The sequence below is a fragment of the Rosa rugosa genome, chromosome 2 (assembly GCF_958449725.1).
Source record: "Rosa rugosa chromosome 2, drRosRugo1.1, whole genome shotgun sequence".
NCBI classification, from domain to species: Eukaryota; Viridiplantae; Streptophyta; class Magnoliopsida; order Rosales; family Rosaceae; genus Rosa; species Rosa rugosa.
The window spans coordinates 50,969,146-50,996,081 of record NC_084821.1 but is presented as its reverse complement, the minus strand read 5'-3'; the positions used below and the strand labels follow the sequence as shown (position 1 = coordinate 50,996,081).

General features: G+C 38.5%; 1 protein-coding gene and 1 long non-coding RNA gene across 8 annotated transcripts; one reads left to right on the top strand and one right to left on the bottom strand.

Moving 5' to 3' along the window:
• Positions 1–664: 664 nt before the first annotated feature.
• LOC133728062 (uncharacterized) lies at positions 665–4,216 on the bottom strand. 7 transcript variants are annotated; one of them, XR_009855587.1, is made up of 9 exons: positions 3,728–4,196; positions 3,145–3,642; positions 2,755–2,784; positions 2,180–2,273; positions 1,714–1,777; positions 1,582–1,638; positions 1,292–1,352; positions 1,028–1,105; positions 665–894 (listed from the first exon to the last, which is right to left on the bottom strand). It is a non-coding gene; the product is annotated as an uncharacterized LOC133728062 (long non-coding RNA). The 7 variants fall into 7 exon arrangements; XR_009855590.1 differs by having other exon boundaries at positions 1,292–1,777; positions 3,145–3,228; positions 3,496–3,642; positions 3,728–4,216; XR_009855591.1 differs by having other exon boundaries at positions 1,292–1,777; positions 3,728–3,822; positions 3,938–4,199.
• A 7,358-nt stretch (positions 4,217–11,574) lies between these two features.
• LOC133733989 (L-type lectin-domain containing receptor kinase IX.1-like) lies at positions 11,575–13,868 on the top strand. The gene has a single exon (XM_062161653.1). The coding sequence runs from the start codon at positions 11,663–11,665 to the stop codon at positions 13,751–13,753; it is 2,091 nt and encodes a 696-aa protein (XP_062017637.1). The 5' UTR covers positions 11,575–11,662; the 3' UTR covers positions 13,754–13,868.
• The last annotated feature ends 13,068 nt before the right edge of the window (positions 13,869–26,936 follow it).

The following is a 26,936-nucleotide window of genomic DNA, read 5'->3' as shown; positions in this document are numbered from 1 at the left end:
ATCTCATAAGGAGTTTTTTCAGTTCCTGTTCTAAAGATGACTCTATTGATGGTATAGCATGCATTGCTAACCGCTTCTACCCAAAAAGTATAAGCAAGATCAGCAGAGTTTAACATAACTCTCCCCATTTCCATTAAAACCCTGTTTTTCCTTTCCACAACACCATTTTGTTAATGAGTTATGGGATCCGAGAACTCATACTTAATTCCCATATCACTACAAAACTCATCAAATGAAGCATTTTCAAATTCAGTTCCACTACTAGAAAAACACCATTTAAGGACACTGAAACTGTGTCCTTAAATACATACAAGGACTCTTTTTTAAAGAGTCCTCTATCCAGCAGTTATTATAAGTCTCAAACAAGGACACTGAAAGCGTGTCCTCTTTTCTATACTAGGACACAGTTTGTGTGTCCTTAAAGCTCTAGATGCAGTGTCCTTAAATCCATAAGAGGACACCTAAATTACATCCTTATATCTTCTAATAGGTGTCCTCTATTCTATACTAGGACACACAAATTGTGTCCTAAAAGCTCTGAAAATGGAGTCCTTAAAACCATAAGAGGACACAAAAAATACACTCATATGTGTCCTTAAAACTAAAACAGGACACTTAAAAGAGTCATAGAGGACGTTCAAAACGTGTCCTTAAAACTTGTAAAAAACCCAAAAAAAAAATTTAATTAATAATAAAAGGAAGCTTTCTCCAATTGTACACCCCTCAAAATACACCACCAAATGCAATATTAACTAAATCAAAATACACCATATGCATACAAATTTATAAAGTATAACAAATTACAGTTCAACAATTCTAGTCAAGTAAATCAATGTCCTGCACCTTGTAGGTTTATAGTTGCTTAATCTGCTTCCCAATATCTTCAATCATAACCTGATAAATATAGCACAAACCAAAATCAAGCACATATTAACACTCCTAGAGCGTACTTGTGAAGACAGATATATTGTGAAGACAGATACAACACAATGAGGTTATGAACATTAAGGATGAAACTGGAGCGTACTTGCCATTCAGTCTGTCCCTCCGCATTTTTTGTCTACAGGCTTTAGAATGAAACACATTGCACGATCTGGACCTCAGACTGTGATGGAAACAGTACAGATAATTCAAAATTGCATCATCAAGAAGAGAGATCGATGGAAAAACTACATGGGACATGATGAATACAACTTTTATAAAAACTCAAAAACTGTACATGGGTAGTAATATATAAATTTCTGTTTCACAGGTCAGTAAGAAATAAGAATAGAACTGAAAATATAGGTACCATTTGTTCAACCCAGTTTTCTTGAGAATCTCGAAATTTCTAAATAAGCCATCAATGCCCACTGAGATGATAACAACAACAAAAAATGAGTTCTTTCTTTAAACAAAGATACTTATATACAAAGATTCCCAGTTTCCCACAGGAAAATGGACCTATTTGAAAATGCGCAAAACAGAAATGAGATGCCTTTATATACAAACATCACAGCAATGTCATTCTCTTAGTCACACACACATGAAAACAATACTTCAAAACTGAACTGAAAATGGAGAACACAGAAAAATACTCACAGGCGCACCGAAACAGAAACGAATACTTGACAACTGGAATTCAACGATTTCCCATATCTGATTGCACAAAGCTGAGCTTAAATCCATTAAAACTTACTTAAATGATTACTAGATAGTAAGAATAAGAATAACCTGAAATCATGGCCCAGATAACTCATCTTTGACTTGCCGTAGTCCTTTCCTCTAAGTGCTAGAACTGTAAAGCAGTTCAAACATTTACAATGCAGTGAATACAAAAAATTTGACAAAAACCAGCAACTCAAATTTGGCAGTAAGAAACCTCAGAACACCAAAAAAAAAGAAAACAGTTCAACATATATATGTTCAGAAACTATATAGATGCAGAGGTGGGTTAGATAGTTTGAGATCAGAAACTACACTGAGGATCAAAAACTACATGTACATAGGCGCAGAGCACAGTTCAACAACGATTTCCATATAATTAATGTTGTAGATAATGCTACTGAATTTTGATGACATGCATGCACACCCATAAAAATAAAATAAAAAATAAAACAGTTTGCTAGATATAACATCAACAGTAAGCTAGATAGAAGGAATAACAAGTAAATCCATTCATTGAAATAGTATTACTAACCTTATTTATAATAAATTGAAATAGTAAGTCTGGAGTTTCAATACTTTCTTGAGCTGTCCATCCATCCATTGAATTCATGCAAGCTTACTAACTTCTTGTAGATAAGAAAAAGAAAGAAGAAAAAACATGATACCCTCCCCATTCTTCATCACGACAATAAGCATTAATAGGCCAAAATAAATAAATTATGAAAATCACAAAATCATGCAACATACTACGTGGGGAAAAAGAAGAGGAATGATAGATCATAGGTACAAAATGAGAATAGAGTTTATAAGCTAAAAAGGAGCAACATTAGAAGAACTCCAAACTCTGAAATGCATTCAGTGGAAAAATAAATTGACCCTAGGACAAGATTATCCTGTACCAGGAAAAAGTGAAAGTATAGTTTTAGCATTTTGGGATACCCCAGGCTATATCAGTATTAAGAATGTACCAGCTTTATATAACAACAAGGTAGCTGTTGACTGATTCTCTTTCAAATTAAAATAGTGAAGCTATTCTTTGAACATTGTAAGGTAAACAAGCAAAAAAATAAAATAAAGAAAAAGAGCTTGCATGGTATTGTAACATACAGAAAGAACAAACCCAGCAAGATGCTCAGCCTGCAAAACAACAAAGCGTAAAGGAATTAGCTCAATCAAAGAAACAAACAAAATCGGAGGAAATCCATATCCAACTAATCCAGCAACATACATAACTACATATTATAAATTAATGATAAACAGAAACCTTGATGAATTCAGCATAATCAACGCAGCCAAAAGGTAGAGTTTGTGTCGGGGGAACAACGAAAACCGAAAACAAAAACCAGTTATCTTTTCTACTTCTAACTACATTGGAGAGCTTAAAATTAAATTTTATCTTTTCTAAATGGCCTATAGCATCTCACATAAGCTCCAGCTAGTTATCTCACATATTAAGCTTCAAGAACTAAATCACAAACACCCACACAGAGCAATTACCTGCAGTGTCCGACAATCCAAGGTTAACTGTGCATCCGCCACCAAATTAGCACTGATGTTGTCAAACACTGTAGGCACATAATCCTATAACAAAATTTGGAGAAAGAAAACAGAATAAATATGTCATAAATTAATGAAAGTAAACAGCATCACCCAGATTAGAATCAAAGTAAACAGCATCACCCAGATTAGAATCAAAGTAAACAGCATCACCCAGATTAGAATCAAAACCAAATTCAATTGAAGAGCGGACCTTTTTGGAGTGGTGGATGATATGAGATGTGTAAGACATATTTGGAGCCAAACTGATGAACTAACCAAAACCCAACAAAACCTTATAATAATTATTACCAAAAGTTCGATTTGGTGAGGACGGTGGATGATATGGGTGAAGAACGACATCGCGGAGGCGTCTAGGGTAGGCGGTGAGGTCGGTGGTTTGCGGAGAGATGACGGCGACATCATTGCAAAGAGGATGAGAGGGTTTAGGCTTGGCATCTGCGGAAGAGTAGATGAAAACAAAATTAAACCTCCAAGATCTCATCCACATAATTAAGCAATATAAATCGAGCCACTGACATACCCATCTAATTCTGATTTGGATGAGAAGAAAGCCACCGCCAGTCAAGACTCTTAGATCGGATCCTCGTTAATGGCAACGGAGAAAGCTCGTAGATCCTGGTGAAAGAAAACCAACGGGGAATCATGAAGAAACAATTGTTACCCAGCACCAAAGCACACAGATCTGGCGAGAAGAAAACGGTATAGACAGATCGAGAAGGAGAGAGAATACTCGTCTGTGGTGATTGAATTCGATGAGGAAGAGATGCAGAGAGAGAGAGAGAGAGGTAGGTCAATGAAAAAATAGAGGCCAGAGTGGGAATTTGTGTGCAAAAAAACAAGTGGGAAGTTTAACTTTTGGCAAAGAAAAATCGGCGGGAGTGCAAGTCGGGGAGGGGGAAGTGAAATTTCGGGAGGAAATCGAAAACGCCAAGTACTGCAGCTCCGCCTTTTTTATTTCAATTGGATTTCAGTTTTGGAGCCCAATCTTAGGACACAACAAAAATGGTTTACGTGTCGTTAAAAACTGTCCACCCACTAAAAAAATTTCAATTTGAAGTTGTGTGTCCTTAAAAACCTTCAAGGACTCCACATAAATTATGTGTCCTTGTTTGGTGTCCTTGTATGTGTTTTTTGTAGTAGTGTTCCATGATCAGTTCTAAGTCTGCAATGATTCAGTTCCGTGATCAATTCTAAGTCTTGGAATGCATTTAATTGAAGAGTATTACGCATTTAAAATCATTTTGCACAAGCTTTGAAAGTTGTCAAAAGCATCAAATTTTTCACCATATCCATATGCATTAAATCCAAGGGTTGTGAAGTGGATATGGAATTAACGATGCTATGTGAAGAATGAGTTTGTTTACCAAGCTTGCAGCCATCACACATACCAATTAGTTTCCCACTTAGTTTGGGTAAACCTCTTCCCTCTTCTTTGGTTGAAAGCTTCACCAATTCTTGGTTATTCACATGGGGTAGATACGTCTATGCCAGAGGTTGAGAGTATCTTCAGCATATGTGGAACTAAGACAAATCTGAGATGAGATAGAATCATTAGCATTAACACAATAACAATGATCTTTGGATCTCAGTCCACCCCTGACACTCTTACCCTTACCATCAAGAACAAGGCATCTCAGTTTATAGAATCTAACCTCTTCAAAATCATCACTCAACTGACACACTAATAAGATTAGCTTGGAGTCCTTCCACATACAACACATTTTTTAAATTTGGGATACCAAAAGCACTCACAATCAATTTTCCCACAACCTTTGCTTTCTTTCCATCACCAAAAGTGACTGAACCACTGATAACCTCATCATAGAAAGATGAAAACCAACTTTTGTCACCAGTCATGTGCCTAGAGCACCCGCTATCCAAATATCAGGTATCAGCTCTTCTTCCTGAAGAGCAGTAAAAGAACTAAACATGTGGCAATGGAATCATTTCCTTTAACATGTAAGGAACAAAAGGAGGAGAAAAAACATATCTCAAAAGGTTCAGAATCAATTCCACAAATGTCAAAAGATTTAAAATCATCAGAGTTTGAGGTAGTTGGATGAAATTTTGTCCTATTCTTCTTTACCCAAACAGGTTTTTCTTTTCTGGGGATTGAAACCAATTTACCAATCCGGCCAAATTCTTTTAAAGACTTTTCAAGAGTTGATTGTAAAGAAAGAAACAGAGAGTTTTCATGATACTTTGTGGACTTTTGAGGACCTTTTCTGAGTTGGTGACACCTTGGTCTAATGTGTCCCGAAATACTACAATGGTGATAAATGGGAATGAATCTTTTGAATGACTTAGGGATACTTTCTTTAGGCAACAACTTACTTTTCACACAAAAATATTTGTCTTTTAGAGGAGCTTTCTCTAGAATGAAAACCAAGACCCTTTTTATCCCTATCAATTTTGCCCATTCCAATCATTTTGGAAACCTTAACGGAACAAATTAAAAATTTTGAAAACTTTTCTTGAGATTCAATTAAGGTTTTTTCAAGAGAAATTTTTGTAGTAGTAAGAGAGTTGACTAATCTGATTTGAGCATTCAAGTTCTCCTGAAGAGTCTCCACTTGAATTGCAAAAGCATTTCTTTCAAATTGCAACTTCTTTCTGCAAGATTGCAACTCCTCTGCAATCTCAGATTTTTCTTTTTCACAAAAAGTAAGTTGATCTTTCAATTCCTCAGTCTTTCCAATCATTATTTTTGAGGATTTGTAAAGTTGCTTGAACTTGTTAGAGGCTATCTCCTCAGAGTGCTCATCATCATCATATTCATCTGAGGACTCATTTTGGGTGGTAGCAACAAGAGCAACATTCTCCTCTTCATGGTCAAACTGAGTTTCAGATTCACTATCACTCCAGGGTATTTTAAAAGCTCTATTTGATTGAGACTTATATTTTTTATTTGCACAATCAGCAGCAAGATGACCATATCCTTGACACTCCAAGCATTTTTGTTTTTCACCGAAAGACTTTTTTAAAAAAAAACTTGGAGGACTTTGAGTATTTCTCATTTGAAACATTATCATTTTGATTTCTTTTGGAAGAAGTAGAACGGGAAAAATTTCTACAGTTAGAAGAGGATGACCTTCTAGATTTAAGAAATTTTTTGAACTGTTCTGTGAGAAGAGCAAAATCTTCAATATTAAAATCAGAAGGGTCTTCCTCTTTTTTCAAAGTGCTTAGAGTTCTTTCTAACCCTTTCTCCTTTTTGACTCAAAGGTTTTCATATTTCCCATGAGCTCATCTAATGAGTATGTATCAAGATCTTGAGCTTCCTCAATGGCAATTTGCTTAGCCTCAAAACTAGGAGGAAGAGCTTTAAGAAAAATTTTCACAATTCTATGTTCTAAAATAGGATCACTCAACCCGTGACATTGATTGGTAACATTGATGAGGCGACTATGGAAGTCATCAACAGATTCATCCTCTCTCATAGTCATTTCTTCAAATTCAAGCACAAGGCTTTGAAGTTTTTGTGCCTTCACCTTTTTGTTACTCTCATGATCAGTTTGCTCAGCAACAGTCCACTCACTTCTTGGTTTAGGAATAAGATTTGAGGTTCCAACTTCTGTTTTAGTATCCAACCCTTTTTTATAATGTTCCATAACTTATCCTCTTGAGATTGCAGGAAAGCCATCATCATTACTTTCCATTGAGAGTAATTTTTCCCATCAAACTATGGAGAAGAGTTAATGGAGCTAGAGACTCTATTAAGGTTCATTCTAGGAGACCAGAGGAACACACTAATACAAGTTAGTGACCCGCTTTGATACCAATTGAAGATCCTAGAAGGAGCCTAGAGGGGAGTCAATAGGCTCAAAATCCTTTTTTTTTTTTTTTTTTTTCAAAAAACTTTCTCAGAGATTGCAAGTGGATGATCAATCCTGAGTACTGATATTGAACAGATTGTATGTAAAATCAAACTAGCCAACTAAAACATTAAAGAACACATGTTTTGTTGACGCAGTAAAACCCTATCGAGGGAAAACATCTGCATGGCCTTTAACTCTTGAAAGACCAAAACCAAATCACTAATGAAAAACATATTACAAGTTTACAACACAGGGATTGCACTGACCATGGCAACTCTTCCTAGACTGACTCACTAGGCTGTGTATAATCACTCCTCACTAAATGTTTATACAAGTAATACACTTAGAAATCTCAGGTATGAAGCAAGCTATGAATGCAACAAATTCTTCTTGGAGATTTCACATTTGAAGCTTGCAGTACCCAAATGACCTCATGGGATGCAAGAGATGAATACGCATGAATGAATTGTTTGTGTTTTTTCAAATTGTTTTCAACATGGAACAAGAGACTTTGAAAAATAGAAAACCATAGAGAATAACTCTTGAATAACAAAGGGATAGAAAACCAAAACTATTTTCAATACAAGAAAATGAACAGAGTTTCCATATAAATAGAGAAGAAAGAAAATCAGTTCATACAAGAGCCCCTTAAACTCAGTTAGAGTAGGTAAAGTCATACCCTTAATTTCATATTGCAAAAGTAAATCCATATCCCTTAATTTCAATTGAAAAAACCAATTAGCCATCACCCAAAACTCTTAATCATGGCTGATACAAGAATGGAAGCCATGAAAAACCCATAACTTTGTAGCAATTTAAGGACCATCAGATGCTATGCATTAGCTTACCTGAGCCATGAGTATGAAGGACATCTTCTGTTCTTCAACCTTGATTTCGACAAGACAGCAAGCCATAGTGGGGAAGCAAGTTGCAATTAAACTGATCTTCAAACTTGGTCTTCAACAGCAAGCAACCACAATAGAGAAGAAGATTGCAATTAAACAATCATGGTCTTGGGTCTTGGGTCTTGGGCTTCAAACTAAAACTAATGGGTAGAATTTTGTTAAAGAAGCAATGTCAACAATGGATCTATACTAACATGTTTAATGATTGTTGGTTTATCGTTTGCTCACCCAGACTACATAATGAGGCCTACAATACTACAAGCGATTCAAGTGCTCAACTTCGAAGTTCCGGTCCCCACTCTTCCATATTTTGCTTCTGCAGACTGCAGTATCATTCTCCAATTTTTCCAACAATAATACTGGTTCGAGCAGAGGTCAAAGTGAGCCTTCTACCAATGGTTATAGGACATATTCCTCGCAGATCACCACATCTTCTTCATCAAACTCCTACCCGGCCATCGACGTCCGGCCTTCCAGGAAGCACCGTAAGTCTGTAACTAATGTACTACCTGTATTATAATTTTTCTTTTCATTTTAAATTTGTATGTATGTAAATAAGAATAATACCACGTGTACCACATTTTTATGTACCACCAAAAAATATTTTATGTCGCTAATACGACACAGTTTTTTTAGGTGGATTTTATACCATATTAGTTACCACGTTAAGATCGAGTTCTCTAGGTGGTACTTCAAAATATGGTTGATCTAGCATTTGTAGTTATAATTACCCATTTTCACATAGCTATGAATTCAAAACATGGTTATGTACTGTAGTTGGCTACCAGCAAAATCTTTTGACCATACATAATGATATCTTCAGATGGTCAAGCTTAACTAGCAATCATCATTGATCTGTTTACTCAAAATCCTACCTAATTGAAAAACTTAGTTGGGGCAACCAATATCGATTAAACATCTTTTTTTTTAACACTCACTTTGAAATTTTTGTCCCAATTAAGTTTTTCCCGACTAAGCTTTGATGATCCCGCAATTGAGTCCCCATCTTTATTGAGATATTCTTACGTAGCGCAAGCGTATCACGTGGCTAGTAGGACTGCCAAATCAGTGAACATGCAATGGGGTGTTTTGGGTATTTCATTTTAATAAGTAAGGGCATCTCCAACAGAGTAGCTAAACTCAATTTTTAGCTATATATAACTATTTCTAATGCAAAATTCAGCTCCAACAGACTAGCTATAGGTAAGTTAAATTTAACTATAGCTAAAATAGTTAGCTATATTTAGCTAGAGTATCCTACATAGCTAAAGCAAAAGTTATATTTCTCTCTTCTTTTGTCCACATGTCAGTTTATGATTTGGTAAAATATAGTTATTATTTATAAATAGCTTCTATTGCTGGAGCAACATTACTAAACCAATAGCTATATTTCACAACTTTAGCTAAATTTAACTAAAAAACAATTTCTACTGTTGGAGATGCTCTAAGAACAATTTCGAAACATACTTAAAATTTTCTGAATTTTGATTGGGCCGCCACATGGTACGTTTGCCCTCTGTAAGACTTTCTCATTTTTATTATGTAATTATCATCAATGACAAGACGACCAAAGAAATCCAACTCTCAATTTTATATTTACGCTTTATTTTTTGCTCCAAGTTTCAATCATGAATCCTAAGTTCCCAAGGTACCAGTGAAAGCCTGCATTTGCCCAACTGCAAGTTAAAAAACCCAAAGTTGAATACAAAAAGAAAAAACCTAAATAACAGAGAGCATGCACTGTCAACCACAGCCATATATACCAGGAGATTAATATAAGTGACGATGGATTGCATATAATTCATAAAATGCAAGTCCCTTCTATTTAGTTATATATTAGAGAGAAATTTTGATAAATGACCTATTTTAAACATTTAAATTGATTTTTAACCATGTTTTCCAAAAAGTTGAAAAATAACAATATAAAGGGATCAAAAGTCCCAAATACCCTCATTTAAATTTCTCTCTCTTTTCCCAACCGGCATGCTTCTTTCTCTCTCTTTTCCCAACCAGCATGCTTCATCATTCATTCATGATCGGATTCAAGAACTTTATCAAATACCCAAGTTGCTGTCTCTCTCTCTCTCATTCTCATATGAAGATTGAGAGAGAACCTCTGTCTTAAGTTGCAATAAATGGTTCTTCTTGAATCTCATCCTTCGTGTACTCCACCCAGATTGTACAAAATAGTAGATTATCAAGGTCTTCTAGCTTTGTCTCTATCATGCTTGTAACTTGATATTGTACCTTGTACCCTTGCATGTTAATTTGTTGTTTCACCAATGACCAAAATATCGAAAATCATGGAAATATCGATAGTTTAAAAAAAAAAAATTCGAAGGAAATATCAAGAAAATATCGAATATCAATGGAAATTTTACCAAAATTTTGGATAGAACTCATAAAAGTTGTATGATTAGTTAAAAATATACTAAAAATAACATATTGAAAGATATTAAAATTAATATCGATACTTGTAAAAAACGAAAATTTCGAGGATATCTTGGATATTTTAGTCCTTGGTTTTCATTGGGCATTGGTTCATGTTCTTGTAACGTGCTATAGTAGTTTGAAGGGATAACCACTACCAATGCTTCTGTTGATGACATAATTCATGAGCACAATATTTTGTCGACAAACAAATCTCTACTACTATAAAGCCAGACCCTCTTTTGGTGTCAAAGGCTTCACTAAATTTTCAATTGTCCAAAAAACCAAGGTAACAAAAAAATCTCAAAAACATAAAAATAATAGTTTCAATAGGCATGACTGTAAAACCCTATGAAAAACTACCATCTAAGTTTCTAACCTACAATGAGAGAAATAGAGGAAAAACTACTTTGTCAATATGAAAAACTACCACACGCATGATCTCAGAGAATTTGGACGTTGTGGTAGTTTTGGAGCAAAGATGGTTTCATCGTGTATTTATCCCTGTCAGTTTATAGAAAAGAAGAAACGCAATCCAGAAAGAGACAACAAGGGAAATCAAACCTAGAATGAGCAATGAAGGAAAATCAAATACGGGTATGAAAGTCCTTATCGGCGTGTGCCTAATTGTTCATTGGATGATGATACGGTTTCGTCCATTGATTTTGGGATTTCCTATCTAATTGGTTTCTTTCTCTGTGCTTTAAGGGATCTTGAACATGAGTAATTTTTGTATAATGTGAAATCTCTTGGATTCCAGGTATTGGTTTTTCTTTTTCTTCCGATCCACATTCGACTGCTTCTCAACATATTTTAGTGTTGTTTTAAATAAATAAAAAAATTAGGAGAAGAGTAGCTTGCATAATCGTGGGAATTGAGAAAGATAAGAAGAAAAGATACGAGTTACATAAATCTATAAATATGGGCAGTTAAGACTTTTGATTCATTAATATGGTCATTTTTCAACTCTTTGAAAAAACATGGTTAAAAGTCAATCCACACACCTAAAAGAGGTTATTTATCAAAATTTCTCTATATTAGAGGACGGCCGTCCAGCTACAACACTTAAACAAATAGCTGTTTTTCTATATATCAAGCTAAAAAGTCAATAGCTGTTTCCCTCAGATGTTTTGAAATCCTTAAACTCAAGTATTCTTGATTTGAATTGGTAAGCAAAGGGCTGCTGATCAAACCATTTAACAAAATAACAAAATTAAGTCTCCACTCTGCTTTGATTTAGATGAGACTCTCATCTCTTTGCTAACAATCACAGAATAGCTAGTCTCTATCTCAAAAATAGTTATGATGATTCTCAAGAAGCTTCAATTCCTTCTTTTATTACTGTTGCCCTTCTCTGCAACTCCACTGACCTTCAATTTCTCCAGCTTTCCCCCTGCTGTTACCAACGATATATTCATGGAGGGAGATGCTTTCCCCGATGGGTCCCTCCGCCTCACCAAAAGCGCCGTCGACGTTCAAAAGAACCAAAGCGTCGGCCGAGCCACCTACCGCCAACCCTTCCTCCTCCGCCAAAACTCCACCGGAAAACTCGCTGACTTCACCTCAAACTTCACATTTGTCATCGACTCTCTCGGCAAAACATCCTACGGCGACGGTCTCGCCTTCTTCATCGCGCCAAATGGGTCCTTACTCAACTCCACAATCGGAAGAGGTGGCTCTCTCGGCCTACCTGTTATAAACCCTTCGAATACAGAGTCCAGTTATGAATCCTCGTTTGTGGCGGTGGAGTTTGACATCTTCCAGAATCTGGTGACGTCGGTGCAAGATCCTGCCGGTGACCACGTCGGTATTGATGTCGACTCGACAAAGTCTTTGGTCACAAAGCCTTGGAATGGTAGTCTTGTGAATGGGGCAATCAATAGTGCTATGGTTAGATATGATTCTGTGTCCAAAAATATTAGTGTTGCCTACACTAGTTATTTGAATGGTACACAAGTGATGAGGTATGTTCATTACACGGTGGATTTGGATCAGTACTTGCCGGATTTGGTCATCGTTGGGTTCTCGGCAGCAACAGGTGCACTGACTGCTCTGCATAAGATCAATTCTTGGAGCTTTGACTCAACTTCATTGGTAGATGAAAACAGCACATCAATTCTTCCTGAGCCAAGGGTGAAACCCAAGTCAGGAAATGACAGTGTTGGATTAGTGGTTGGGTTGGTTGTTGGGGGAGGTGTAATCTTGGCTGGTGTGTTGGGTTTGGTTTGGTTTTTCTTTTGCAAGAAGAGAGGAGCAGGGGAGAATGATGATGAAGATCCTATGGTGTATGACTCGATTGATGATGAGTTCGAAAAGGGGACAGGCCCCCGGAAGTTTGCATACAGCAAATTGGCTCGTGCGACGAGTAATTTTGTGGAAGGAGAGAAGCTTGGAGAGGGAGGATTTGGTGGGGTTTATAAAGGATTCATCAAAGAATTGGATTCATATGTTGCTGTCAAGAGGGTGTCTCGGGGGTCTAAACAAGGGCTCAAGGAGTATGCGGCAGAAGTAAGGATCATCAGTCGACTTAGGCATCGAAACCTGGTACAACTCATTGGTTGGTGCCATGAAAAAGGAGAACTACTACTTGTTTACGAATTCATGCCAAATGGCAGCTTAGATACCCATCTGTTCAAAGCCAAAAGCTTGCTAGCTTGGGAGGCAAGATATAAAATTGCTCAAGGGTTGGCAGCGGGCCTGTTTTATCTCCATGAAGAATGGGAACAATGTGTGCTACATAGGGATATCAAATCCAGCAATGTTATGTTGGATTCAAATTTCAATGCGAAACTTGGGGATTTCGGGTTAGCTCGACTTGTGGACCATGGGAAACAATCACAAACCACAGTTTTGGCAGGAACCTTGGGCTACATGGCTCCAGAATGTGCTACCACAGGAAAATCTAGCAAGGAATCAGATGTCTATAGTTTCGGAATTGTAGCTTTGGAGATTGCTTGTGGGAGAAAACCCGTGGATGTCAAGTTAGGAAGACATCAAATCAATATGGTGGAGTGGGTTTGGGAGCTCTATGGAGAAGGAAGAGTAATTGAAGCAGCTGACCCAAAACTGTGTGGAGATTTTGATGAGAAACAAATGGAGTGCTTGTTGATTGTTGGATTGTGGTGTGTTCACCCGGACTCTAATATCAGGCCTTCGATACAGCAAGCGATTCAAGTGCTCAACTTGGAAGTTCCGTCGCCTATTCTCCCATCAAAAATGCCTGTGGCTAGCTACATTGCTGCTCCAGTGTCATTCTCAATCGTGTCCGGTAATACTAGTGATCTAGAAAGAGGTGAAACAGAGTCTTCAGGTTACAACACCAATGCTTCCCAGTTCACCACTACTTCTGCATCAAATTCCTCTCCATCAGCATCAATTCTACACGCAAAATAAAGACAATTAAGTGATCGAATTAACCGATTGCGGGATACTATCATACTAGTAAAGGATATTTTTTTTTTTTTAAATTATTAGTTGATATTTTTGTACTGTACGTAATACTAAGAGTAACTCCAACATATTAAACTCTTAAGGCATTCAACAACATTCATGAAAAGACGTCTGCCTTTCTCTCTCTCAACCCTAGCGGCGCCGTCAGGAGGCGATGAGCATGAAGATGGCGAATTTTGTCGCCGGCGTATGGCGCGTCGAACTAGCTTCGGCGTCGTTTTTCTCCTTCTGTTTTTTGTGTGGTTGGGTTGTCAAAGCTTAGCTCAGATTTCGATCGGCCCTCTCCGATCCCTTACTGTAGATCTGACCCTAAGGGAGAAGATCTATACTGGGGAGTTCGTGGTCTCTTGGGCTAAGGATGGTGGGACAGCGCATGCTGTGTGGATGTAGCCTCCAGGCGGTTTGGCTCGACGGTGGAAAATAGGTGTTGGTGGATTCACTCTGTCTGTTCCTGGCTTTGCTACTGACGTGCTTGGGTTGCGAGCATCGAGTCGTGGACATAAAGACCCAGTTGGGGTGGCAGCCTGGCTTAGGAAGAAAGTGGCGCAGAAGAGTGATGGCGGTACAGGAGAACCCTGGCTGAGGCTGATGGCTGAGATGGATGACGATGCTGGGCTGGGCATCAACGCTGACTCCAGGTTGAGACGCGATTGGGTGCATAGAGCAATTGGGCAGCCCAATACCTGCAGGAGAATCAAGGGTGCAATTTATGGTAGGGCTATTGTGAGCTCTATCATAAAGAATGTTGCTACAATGAGCCAACCTAGAGGAAGTGATACTGATTCCGACGAGAAGACTACAAACAAGAGCCGAAAGAGCGACCTGATGCCGAGGTTGTTGGCTACTAAAGAGGTTGAGAAGGATGCTGGTTCCAACCCTCTGGGGAAGGAACTAACACTTTCTTAAGTCTCTATGCTATTAGACATCTGGTCACAAGCCTTTTAAAGTAGGAATAATCTCTATGCGCTTTTCTAAGATGTTTCTAGTTGTTATTTGTACCACAATTGAGTGCTGGCAAGTTAGACTAGATGAATGATTTTGCCTTAGGAAGCGAGTTTTGTTCTTGCTTGGTTAGGCTTGCTTACCAGCGAGCGTCCCTCAGAATTTAATGAGTTTAGTATTAGCTTAGATAGGTTTTCTGGCTCTGTCAGACCAGTTACTTATGTAAGTTCTGTTAGACTCTGGCATGTTTTCATGGCTTTGATATCTAATTAAATCAAATCCTTTCAAAAAAAAAAAAAAAAAAGAGTAACTCCAACATGTTTTAACTATCTCAACGGTGATTGTATAGTTAATAACCTAATTGGAAAGAACAAAATTTATCTTTACCTTAAACAAAGGGTTGTGAAATTAGCAGTTCCCGTTTTGCAAACCTACCCCCTTTTTCTATTCTCATGCACCTGTGTATAGAAAAACCCTCACGACAAGAGAGGAGAAAAAATGTTTGCTTTGTAAAAATAAAGGTGCCGATTCACCCCCCGAAATAAATGATAATTTTAAAAAAGACACGTACAACATAGAATTTGTTTAATTGAAAGTTACAAAGAATTGTGTAAGGGTTGTGTTACTTTTTCAACATGAGTTGCATTTTCTACAAGTTTTTAATTCAAAAGTACACTTCAATGACTAAGGATTGCTATGACAAAGAAATAGAGGTGCATTTCACTTAATTGTTGCTGACTTTTTAGAAATGTTGACTTCCCACAAACACCATTTATAGATGTTGACTAAAGCAGTAATTTATCAGCTGCTCGGCAGTGATAGGGGACACCCTCTTTCAGCTGATCATTTGTATTATTTAGTTTAGTAATTTGATCGTAGAAATAAAAATAAAATTAAAAAGTTAATAAAAACTATTCAAGTTGTATCACGTCATTATCAATTACTAGTGCAGAAGAAATCCGTAACGCACAAGTAAACTATTTTAATTGAATTTTTTTTTAAACATTTTGTTTTCTTAAAGAAATCAAGTCATTTTGAATTTTGTGGATGCATTTTCAGCTAGTGTGGAAATCTCTAATGCAGTTGATGCTAAGGTTCTGACTGTTATGGAGGCCATTCAAGTTGCATGGGTTCGTCACTGGACACAAATATGGTTGGAGACTGATTTTCTATTAGTACTCTCTTATTCTCACTCTCCAAACCTAATAACCTGGCGACTTCGTAGTCGTTGGCTAAAGTCTTTATATCATACTCGGCAGCTTAGTTTTCATGTTTCTCACATCTTCAGAGAAGGTAATGGTGTTGCAGACAAATTTGGCTTGTTGTGCTTTGCATGAGGGTTCAGTCTGGTTGCTTTCACTTTCTTCTTTTACATTAATCAATTTGGTCATGATTATTCTTTGCAAACTAGCTATCAGTTCTCCTAGTAGTTTATTTGCTTGGGCTCTTTTTTCGAGTTCCGCTTTGTTTCATTTGCTTTGTTGTTTTCCTTACTGTGTTTTTGGGAGTAACGTTTGTCTGGTCCCCTACTCTAATGCTTGTACTTTCACTTGGCAATGTATTGGTTTAGTCCCCCTTGCTCTTGTTTGAACCCAAAATGAGCATTTTGGCTTGACAAGGCGTGTCTTGGAGAAAATTGAGTCAATATCAGTGGCTCAAGCTATATATTGTCGACAAGTTGGAGACATATTATTTAGAGGCTAAATAAAGCCTACCTGCAGAATTATGGAAGATTATGCGAGCTGCAAGAAAAGGAAATGATGGAAGCATGGAAATGATGGAAGCATGGAAATGAAAAGTCAACTTTAGCACATTTTCCAACTTCGGCTAGGAAAAACCGAGCTAAACAAGGAAAGAGGGGCGGCAGACTAACCAAATGAAATCCAAATGAGCTAAAACTTTCCAAATTCATTCTAGACATCCCAAGGATAATTTTTTATGAATAGTACAAGAGCTAGTTTGGAGTGAAAAACCTTCAAACAATCAGTCCAATTTTCTGAAAAGACAAAACTGGAAAACCGGACCTGTAAGGAGTCCAGCAGCGTTTCCGGCCCAACCACATGGAAGTAAGCTCTGAAATTTTGCCAGAATGATCTACACTCATGGTGGATCATTTGATATGAAGAAGTCGAAGGCCCATTCTGAATTCTTGGTGGAGATATAATTGAAGGAATAAATGAGCCGAAAGTCACTCAAAAACTCATCATTTTCACCTCCATTTAGTGCTCCACCTCCACCTCCACCTCCATTTAGTGCTCCACTATCTCCAATTAGTGCTCCACTATCTTCATTTAGTGCTCCACTATCTCCAATTAGTGTTCCACTATCATTTGTTTAAGGTCAACCACTTTGGCATGGTAGCCTATAAATAGAGGTTACAATGAAACAACACAACACGTACACAATTCATCAACAACAATCTTTAAGATTATCCAAGCCTCTCTAGAGCAACCCCTCTCCTTCTCTTACCGGTAGTCACACTCCAGTCCTAGTCTTCTTAGGAGCCGAATGTCAGTGCCACCAAACCTTTCAGCCAAGCTAAAGTCACGCTTTAGCAAATTCTCCCCACTTCCCGGTGATTCTCGCTCTGCTCGATCTACAACGTCGAGTATCGATTGTGATTTTGAAGAAGCTCAGCAAAAGTCCTCGCCACGAGGCACAAAGAATCTCACGACGAGGTTGGTGCTCTCCTCGTCCACAATCGCTTGAAAGAAGTCAGGTCAAGGGACACCCCCGACGACCGCAACCAAACGATGTTGGCACGCCCACGCAAGAAAATAGACTGTTGACCAGCTGCTGCAAAATTGGAGTCAAACAGCTCTATATATTGTTATTTGGTTATTAATACAATTTTGGGTAAGAGCGCTAAATTAGCTTTTTTACCGCTTTCATAAAAAAATAATAAATAAATAAAAAAACAGGTCCACCAAAAATAGCAAAACAACAAAGAGGATCCTAATTATGAAGATCAAAGCCCAGTACAATTTGGTCTAGTGGCATAGTCTCCCCTTCGTAAGTGGGAGGTTATGAGTTCGACTCACGAAAGATTAGTTGTAGCATTTGTGTTATTTATATGATCAAAAAAAAAAACTATGAAGATCAAACCTTTCCAGCCGCAAGAACTCCATGCAATCACGCACTCCAACTGGTGAGGCTCCAAATTGTAGCTAGCAAGTAGACCCTTTGACCAAATCCGTGGTAGTGCAACCCTTAATACGCAAAAGTAACGAACAAAAGAAAACTCCAATATTCCAATCATAGATTAATTATCTTTCCCACAAAAGAAATCAGCAAATTAAAAACATTATATAAAATAAAACATGTATCAGAAATGTTAACGTACCATAGCTTTACCCCAAAAAAAAATAAGAAGAAATAAAAGAACAAAAGAGGCATAAGCCCCATATCTAAGAAAAACTTGAGGAAACACCCATTTTTGGTGAGAAGCGCCACTTACTCAAACACACCCCCCACTATGCCTCTAATATTTTCCCACATTTCATACATCAAAATCCCAATTTCCTTACGCAACACCTAACCACGCTATTATTATTATTATTTTTTTGTAATTGTCGTTCTATGTACTGTTTAAAATATATTTTATATAGAGAGAGTTTCTATTAAGGAATCCCTTTATTTGGTCATTTTAAAGAATCTCTTATGGGACTTACTTTTCGATCACATCTCGACAAACTTGTTGTTTAGCTTTTAGGTCTCCATAGGTAGATCAAATTTGCAAATCAATTAAATTAGAAATCTTTGAAGCATTCATAATCGTGATGTACCAATGAATTATTTATCTAATTCAATTTCTTAACTGTTTAAGACTAGTTTAGAGTTTGATTTCGTGATCGTGGCTAATTGCGGCTCAATATATGGTATAAGGCTTAGGTACGTTTTGTTGTTGGTTTGGCCTAATCTTTAACAAACCGTATACCACAGTAGTAGACAATCCAAAACTATTTGTTGGATTTTGGTGTTGGGGTGGTCACTTCCTTTTCATTTGTAAACTCAATTCATTCTAAATAATGAGCTGTTTTTCAATGCCAATCAGGAGGTGAGTGGAGGACATTTTTGAAATTTTATGAGACAATTCTAGAGGCAGTATAGATATAAAATATTAATTAGAGAATTTTGATTGATGGACGCACCCTACCATGTGACACGGCGGCCACATCCAAAATTTTCTGGTAAATATGAATTCTCATTCCATCCTTACATGTAGCTTGAAATCTTAATTTGACTATGACAACATAGTAAGAGAATAATAATAAAATGAGTTAATTACTGCTTACTCCCTATACTTATATGGTTTCGTCGTTTCAGTCCCTGACCTTCGAATTTCACCTAAAAACTCCTCGAACTCTCAATTTCCTCCCAATTGGTCCCTGCCGTCAAGCCCCGTCTAAATTGTCTGTTAAATTGCTGACGTGGCATCCATTTCATGCTGAAATGTCTATTTTACCCTCAATTATTATTTTTTTTTTTCTCTTTTCTCTCTCGTTTTTTTTTTCCCCTTTTTCCTTTTGACCTTTTCTCCTTCCACGCTCTCTCTCCTCCTTTGTTTCTCCCCGTCTTCTTCTTCCTTATCACCGACAATTCTGAATCAGCGAAAATCCAAACCAAATCCCTGACCAAACCATCCTCAGATTCTTTCCTTCCCCAAAACCAAACCAAATCCCTATCAATACCAACCGCAACCTAAACCAAACTGATCAAATCCAACAAAATCCAAATCTTTACCATTGCTCTTCTCTTACCTTCACGAATCGGTCCAGCCCGATCCCGATTTCCCATATGTCTTTGCAGGGGAGGTGGCCGGAGCGGTCCGAGTCGCGGCGGAGGACGAGGAGGTGGTGGTGGAAAGACGGTGGCTTTTGCAGATTGTGATCGGTTCAGAGCCCTGAGCGACAAAACCGACACATCCAGACTTGAATCGAACCTCACATGATCTGCCTTCATGCATGTTGAGAGCCCCGTGCCCTAACGCCGCCGCTACCACCACCATCTCCGCCAATCCTCAGCCTCCAAAGCCCTAAACGACGACACCCGGCTCGATCGGTTGAAGACCGGTATGTTCGAGGTCAACTCCGACTGGACTTGGGTGCTATTTTCATCAACCACAATCGGTTCAGGTTCGATCTGCCGGAAAATTTTGGGAACTCGCCGGTATCCGTCTCTGTCGAATTTGAGGCAGCGAGCAACTTGGATTGCGTGAATAGGGATGCAAATTTGAGAGAGAAAGGTAGAGACTTTTCCAGAGAAGAAGAAGAAGATATAAAGATCGGGGGGGAGGAGAGAGAGAGAGAGACAACTAATGGCGGTAATCTTCTTCTCCGATCTCGTCCCAAAGATGTTCTTGTTCGACCTTCGAACCCATCTCCACTTGTGGCACTGCATGGCGGTCAATGGGAATTGGGCGGCGAGGGTGGTGGCGACGTCATCCCAGTTGGTGGCTTTGAGATTGGTGTGGTCGAGAGAGGACCACTTGTCCTTGAAGATGGAGATGAGGGCTTCGGCCTCGTTGTCGGTCCAGCATGGCGGCGGGGGGTTGAGGAGGACATTGGGGTGTGGGATAAGGAGAGAAGGGAGGGCATGAGGGCTGTGATGGTGGTGGTGGGTGGCGTTCGCGTCGTCGAAGATTTGGAGATGGAGAGAGAACTGAGTTTGTTTTTGGACGAGGAAGACAGAGATAACCAGAGGAGGAGAGAGAGCTGGAAGAAGACAAGGTCAAAAAAAAATAATAATAAATAAAAAAATAAATAAAAAAAGAGAGGTAGTGAGGGTATAATCGATATTTCGGTGTGTACAGAATGCCACGTCAGCAATTTAACGAAGAATTTGACAGAAAACTGACGGCAGGGACGAATTAGGAGGAAATTGAGAGTTCAGGGACTTTTTAGGTGAAATTCGAAGGTCAGGGACTGAAACGATGAAACCCTATAAGTATAGGGAGTAAGCAGTAATTAACTCTAATAAAATTTAGGGAAATTATTGGTCACTCCCTATATTTTAGGGCGTCGACAGTTCAGTCTCTACTATCTTAATTTCAACAAGTTACTCCTCAGACGTGCAAATCTCACACAATGTGATCCAAAATGACTATTTTGCCCCTCACTTCCTCTTTTTTTAAATTTTTTTTTTTTTCTCTCTCTCTCTCATTCCAGCAGCCTCGAGCTCTTTCAGCCCGAGAGAGGAAAAAGGGACTGGGTCCGATCGGAACTGCGTCCTCCGACGATCTCCGGCCGGCGCACCGGCACCAATACCTCCACCTCGTCATCGCCGCCAGATATCCGGTCTCTGTTCGTCAAATTGTTAAGTTTGGAGAGAGAATCGACTGCGGGAAGCAGCGATAGTTTCACATAGCCCAGGGTCCGCCGTGTTCTTCGACGCCTGCGGCCTCTCTGGCCTTTCTGGTCTCCGTCTCTTGCTCACTATCTACGTTGCCGCTTTCTACACTGCAGTCGTCGCCTCTGCCATCACTGAACAGCTCTACAAGGTAAACCCAGTTTGCTACTGTAATTCATACTGTTTTCATTTTTCTGGGTTAATTTGGTTTAGTATTGAGGAAGACAAAGTTGGGTTCTTTGAACAAGTAAAGCAAAATCTTGGACTGAAAATTGGGTTATGTATAGATGGGAGAAGTGCTAGACCTGTTGGTGTTTCAAACACTTTGTGGATTGGATCAAATAGGTTCAATTCAGTTCATTGTCTATAGGCTTTTTTTGTTTGCATCTGCGTTTTAGTTATAGAGCTGCAATCTGAAGAGAAATGAAAATGCTTTTATCTCTGAAATGTATCGAGGAGAATTGGGGAACAGGGTTGGGAGATGTGTTTTTCGGTTCTTTCCTTGAAAAAGAATTCTTATGGTTTTTATCAATTCATGATTGATTTGTCTTTGATTTTGAATCTATTGAGTGATTGGTGAAGAATTGAAGTCTCAGTTTGGCTATATGTCAGTTTATTGTATGCTACTGAATACATTATGCTCATCTGTATTGGTCTGCACTCTGCAGTAAGATGTTCATAACCTTGCAAATGTTTTGCCTATTATTTCAGTTCCCATAGTTTTCATGGTTGGTGTCCGCTGATCAAACCTAAGTTAATCTTTTTAGTCTTGCTTGCTTATAGATGTTCTCAATCTTATGCGAGCTACCCAGCTATCTTCATTTCCCTTTCAAGGAAAACTGTACTGTGTAGCTTTGCATATCTTTCTGTTGTTGAAATTCAATGCAGATAAATCTGGTCATACAGAGGGGGGGAAGGGGAGGAGAGAGAGAGAGAGAGAGAGGAGAAAAAAAAATTAAAAAAAAAGAGGAAGTGAGGGGCAAAATAGTCATTTTGGACCACATTGTGTGAGATTTGAATGTCTGAGGAGTAACTTGTTGAAATTAGGATAGTAGGGACTGAACTGTCGACGCCCTAAAAGTACAGGGAGTGACCAGTAATTTCCCCATAAAATTATATACACGTAGAATCTAGATAAAAGAGGATGGTTTATAAAAATGAATGATTACGAAAGTTTACATAAATAAATACGATGTCAAACCAATTAGAACTTTGATTATTAGTTTCTTTAAGGACTAAATTCAGTTTGACTCTAATTTTGAGTCTATCTTCACTTCATTCTCTGAATTTTTTTTTTTAATCACATTGATCCTTGCACTTTCAATTTTCATCACCTACGTCCAAATTTTAAAATTGGCTCCAATCATGACGTCACAAGCTGACTTGGCACTGACAGCATGGCCCACAAGAAGGGCAAAACAGACATTTTCACAATAAAAAAATAAAATAAAAAAACTTGACAACTATTATGGTTTCCCCACCTCCACCACCAACCCTCTCGCCCTCAACCTCCTCCTCTCCTCTCCATCATAATCCAAAAGAACAAAAGTTCCCACACAACAAATTATCATACTCTAAATCCCTTACCATTCCCAAAATCTCTCAACAAACCAAACAAGCTCGAATAAAATCCAGCTGAACAACACCAAATATCTAACTCCGATTTCGAAACCCCAGAATACATGGAACGAATAGAATCGCAAACCACCGTCGATTCCAATCGAGGAGGGGCTGCTAATTGTGAAGCTAGCGTCAGAGTCGCGGCGCCGAACGTGCTCGAGCGGCTTTGATCGTGGCAGTGGGTTCATGGACGACTTGGGTCACCGGTATTTGAATTTCGTTAGTTAGGATTTTCTTTTTCTGCTTTGTTGCTGGGTTCAAGAACATAAATATGAAGAATTGATGGATTCAATTGTTACAATCTGGATTCAATTGCTGGGTTTTCTTCTAGATAGCTTCAATTATCTGTGAATTTTTGGTGTTGTAGTTTCCAATTTGGTAGTGAAGATGAGAAATTGAGGAAAGCATATGGGTTGAGAAACCTGCTGCAGTTCTGAATCTAAGCTTGATCTGTCGAAGAAGGAACTGGTCGAGATTTATTTTCTAGGTATATACGCCTTTGTTTAACTCGATTTGGCTCTGGAGGAGCTCATGGTGGCCAAAATGTGGGGGTTTTGGGGATTTGAAGGGAGAAGAGAGTGGGAAAGAAAGAAGAGAGCTCATGGTGACCGATCAGACTATTCGTGAGCTGATGTGAAGTATAGTGAATTGGGTATTGAAGTTGATAGGACGGCCATTGGTGAGGCGTTGTTTGAGGCCGAGATCGGAGGGGTTGAGGCGGAGGGAGAATAGGTCGAAGCCATAGTGGGGTCTGCCAACAGTGGAGAAGACGAGAGTGCCTTTGGGCTCCAATTTGGATGGAGTGTGAAGCCGGGTTTGAAAAATTTGTTGGGGAGATTTCGGGGCTTGTTGAGAGAGAGGTGCATGTTATTTTCTTGTATTTTTTTTTTTAATCTTTTTATTGTGAAAATGTCTGTTTTTTCCTTCTTATGGGTCATGCTGTCGGTGCCAAGTCAGCTTGTGATGTCATGATTGGAGCCAATTTTGAAATTTGGACCCATGTAATGGGAATTGAAAGTGCAAGAACCAACGTGATAAAAAAAAAGTTCAGGGACTTAAGTGCAAATCAACCCAAAGTTAGAGGAGTCAAACTGAATTTAATCTTTTCTTTTGATGCCAAAGAAATAATGATTACGTGCAAAACCATCTTGTTTGATTAATTAAGTTCACCGATGCAGTAATTTCTTTCATCGTTTAATTTTTGGTTCATGATCAAAATATTGCTAACACCTTATTTTGCTCTATATACACACATCGATCTGTAGCAAGTCTCTCAATCTCTCCTTGGGACTCTGGGTCATTGCAATCCTTCTCCAAACAGTCGAGAATAATGGTTGATCCTGAATTTTTTGTTAGGTTTTGGTGTTGGGCTGGTCACGTCTTTTTCATTTGTAAACTCAGCATGTCCCTACATTTAGGGTGATCAAAATCTTATTTTGACCATGACAATATTGGTAATAAAATTGTACACACATAGAATCTAGGCATCTAGCTAATAGCTATACATATGGCTTCTAAAAATGAATGATTACGTGCAACTGTACAGAAATAAATGGGAAATTGGTCCAAATGGTACCTGAACTATCTCTCCTTATAAATTTTAGTACATCAAGTTTCAGAAATGTCAAAACGGTACCTGAGATACGTACCCAGACCGAATATATGTATCTGGAGCCGTTAGCTCCGTTACGGAAGTTGCCATCTGACAATTTTTTAAGGGTATTTTCGTCCTTTCATATTTAATTTTTTTTTTCTCTCAGCATTTTACCTCTCCTCTCCTCTCCCTCTCCCTCTCCCTCCCCAGATCAAAGCCTCTTTTCTTTTCCTCTTTAGAGTTGAAACACTTCTCCTTCACAACATAATCTGCCTCCTTGAAAATCATCCTCCCCACCAACGCCCAATTTTTCAAACCGGGTCGAGATGCATTCGGGTTTTGCCAAAAGAATGAAACCCATAATTGGGGCAAATCATTAATAAAGAAGGGATTGAAAAATTGGGTTCTGAAACCCAAAATTGGGCAAATCGCAAATCACCCTCCAAAAATCCGGTCAAATCAAACCACTACAGGAGCTCGGTTTTAACATGGAGATCAGGTCGGGTCCGATCGGGTCGTGCTCGAAAGAGCAGCAGAAGATTTACAGGGACTGGTTCAACTTTGTCGATTCAGGTATGTGACTATCTATCTTCTTCTTCCCTGTTCGATTTCTCCTATAGATTTACAGAGAACCTATAGGAGACTTCGCCAGAGTTTGGTCACTGGCCGCGGGACTCCAGTTGCCACCCACCGGACTTCTCTGAAAACATCGCCACAAGTCCCCAAAGAGGTCGTCGGATATCTCATAGGTCACCATAAAAGTTTATTGCCCCAAATAGACCTTTATTGCCCCAAATAGACCTCTATTGCCCCCTAATAGACCTTTATTGGGGGGGGGGCAATAAAAGTTTATGAAATCTCACAAGAAGTCCCCAAAGAGGTTGTCAGAGATCTCATATGGGGCCGTAGAGGTTTATTGTTTCCCCTAATAGACCTTTATTGCCCCCCAGTAGACATTTCAGTCACCGGAATGGGAACAAATCTCCCTAAAATTAGACAATTAAAACTTTGATTAAGGAAAAAAAGGAAGAGATTACATCAATTCAAAACACTTATTACCCCCCAAGAGACCTTTATTGCCCCCAACAAAACTTTTTTTTTTTCTTTTTTCTTTCTTTATAGGCCTTCTACACCATTTACCACAAAAAAAAAAAAAAAAAAAAAAAAAAAACGACGCCATCCAAGCCCTGACAGCAAAGCCCGAACCCGAACTTGGCGCGTGGAGCTTCGGAGGTCTGCATCTCGAACTCAGATCGACTCCGACATTAAATTTCTAGTTTGCCTTGAAATCGGAGCTTCCCTTGAACTCAGATCGGCTCCGTTTTGCTAATTCTGAAGAGCAAAATTGGCTCCGCCTCTAACGAACAAACCCGGACCTCTGAAGAACAAAACCGACTTAAGGAATCCGGCGTCGCCTCTATCCAAAACAGGCTCAGATGAAATGCCCCTCCGCGTCTCCTGACCTTCGTCGTTCTGCGTCTTCTGCACGACGACCCAAACCCGGACATCTACGGCTTCTGGCGAGCGTGGCGGCGAATCTGAATCTGACGGCGGTGGTGAGAGAGAAGAGAGATAGATCGAGGTTAGAGAACTAGAAACCGCAGTGTCGACTCCGGCCTCTCGGCGGCGTCGTCTCCTATCTCTGCGGCGGTGAAGGAGTCACTGATGGCAGCGGGCCTTAACGGAGCTGATGATTGATCGTAGGTGTAGAGGGAGAGGGAGGGGGGGAGAGAGAGAAAGAGTAGAGTGTGTGTGTGTGTGTGAGGGGCATAAAATGCAGTTTATTAATTATATTAAGGGCAAAATTGACATTTTACATTAAATTGGGTTAGTATATATGAATAAAAATCTGCTGCTATGATAAGTGAGATAATTTTAGTTCATTTTGATGTTTTGGGTCAATGACCCAAAAAAATTCTCATACATTCACTTGCAACATGTAATTAATTATCTTCACTTGCATGCATTTTAATTGGTTTTTTCTTTTCTTTTTCTCTTATAATGATACCATTACAAAAATTGTTGACAACCTAGCCTACTTGTTTCTCAAAACTTTTGCAGCACTTATATGTACAATTACAAAATTACGTGTATGTGGTATTCCAAAGATGAAATACTACTTATGTGATATAGTGAAACAATAATGAGTTTGGTGTAGTAGCCATCATATAATATTCGGTGGTCTGTGTAGCAATTATATGGTATTGATCAATGTGTAATAGCAGTCATAAGGTATTAATATTTGATGTAGAAGCAGGTATATACTATATAGTATTATTTCATACAATATACGTTATTTTCGAGTGCAATATGTGCAATATTGCTCACCGCAGTTTTTTAGTGAAGTATTACTTTTGCTTGGTTCAGTAAAATTTTTTTTTGCCACAATATCAAAGATATTTTCATCCAACCAATCATGAAAACTTGATAAGTTTGAATTAGAATGATTGGAATATGTAACTAAAGTGAGATTTTGATCAAATTACCCTCTAAAAAATGCATATTTATAAAAATATCGTCTATTTAACTGAGATTTTAACAATGGATTTAGCAAAGTGACTAAAGTGATTGACAGAATAACAGTTGAGTGATTAAAGTGATATATTTAAAAATTGAGTGATC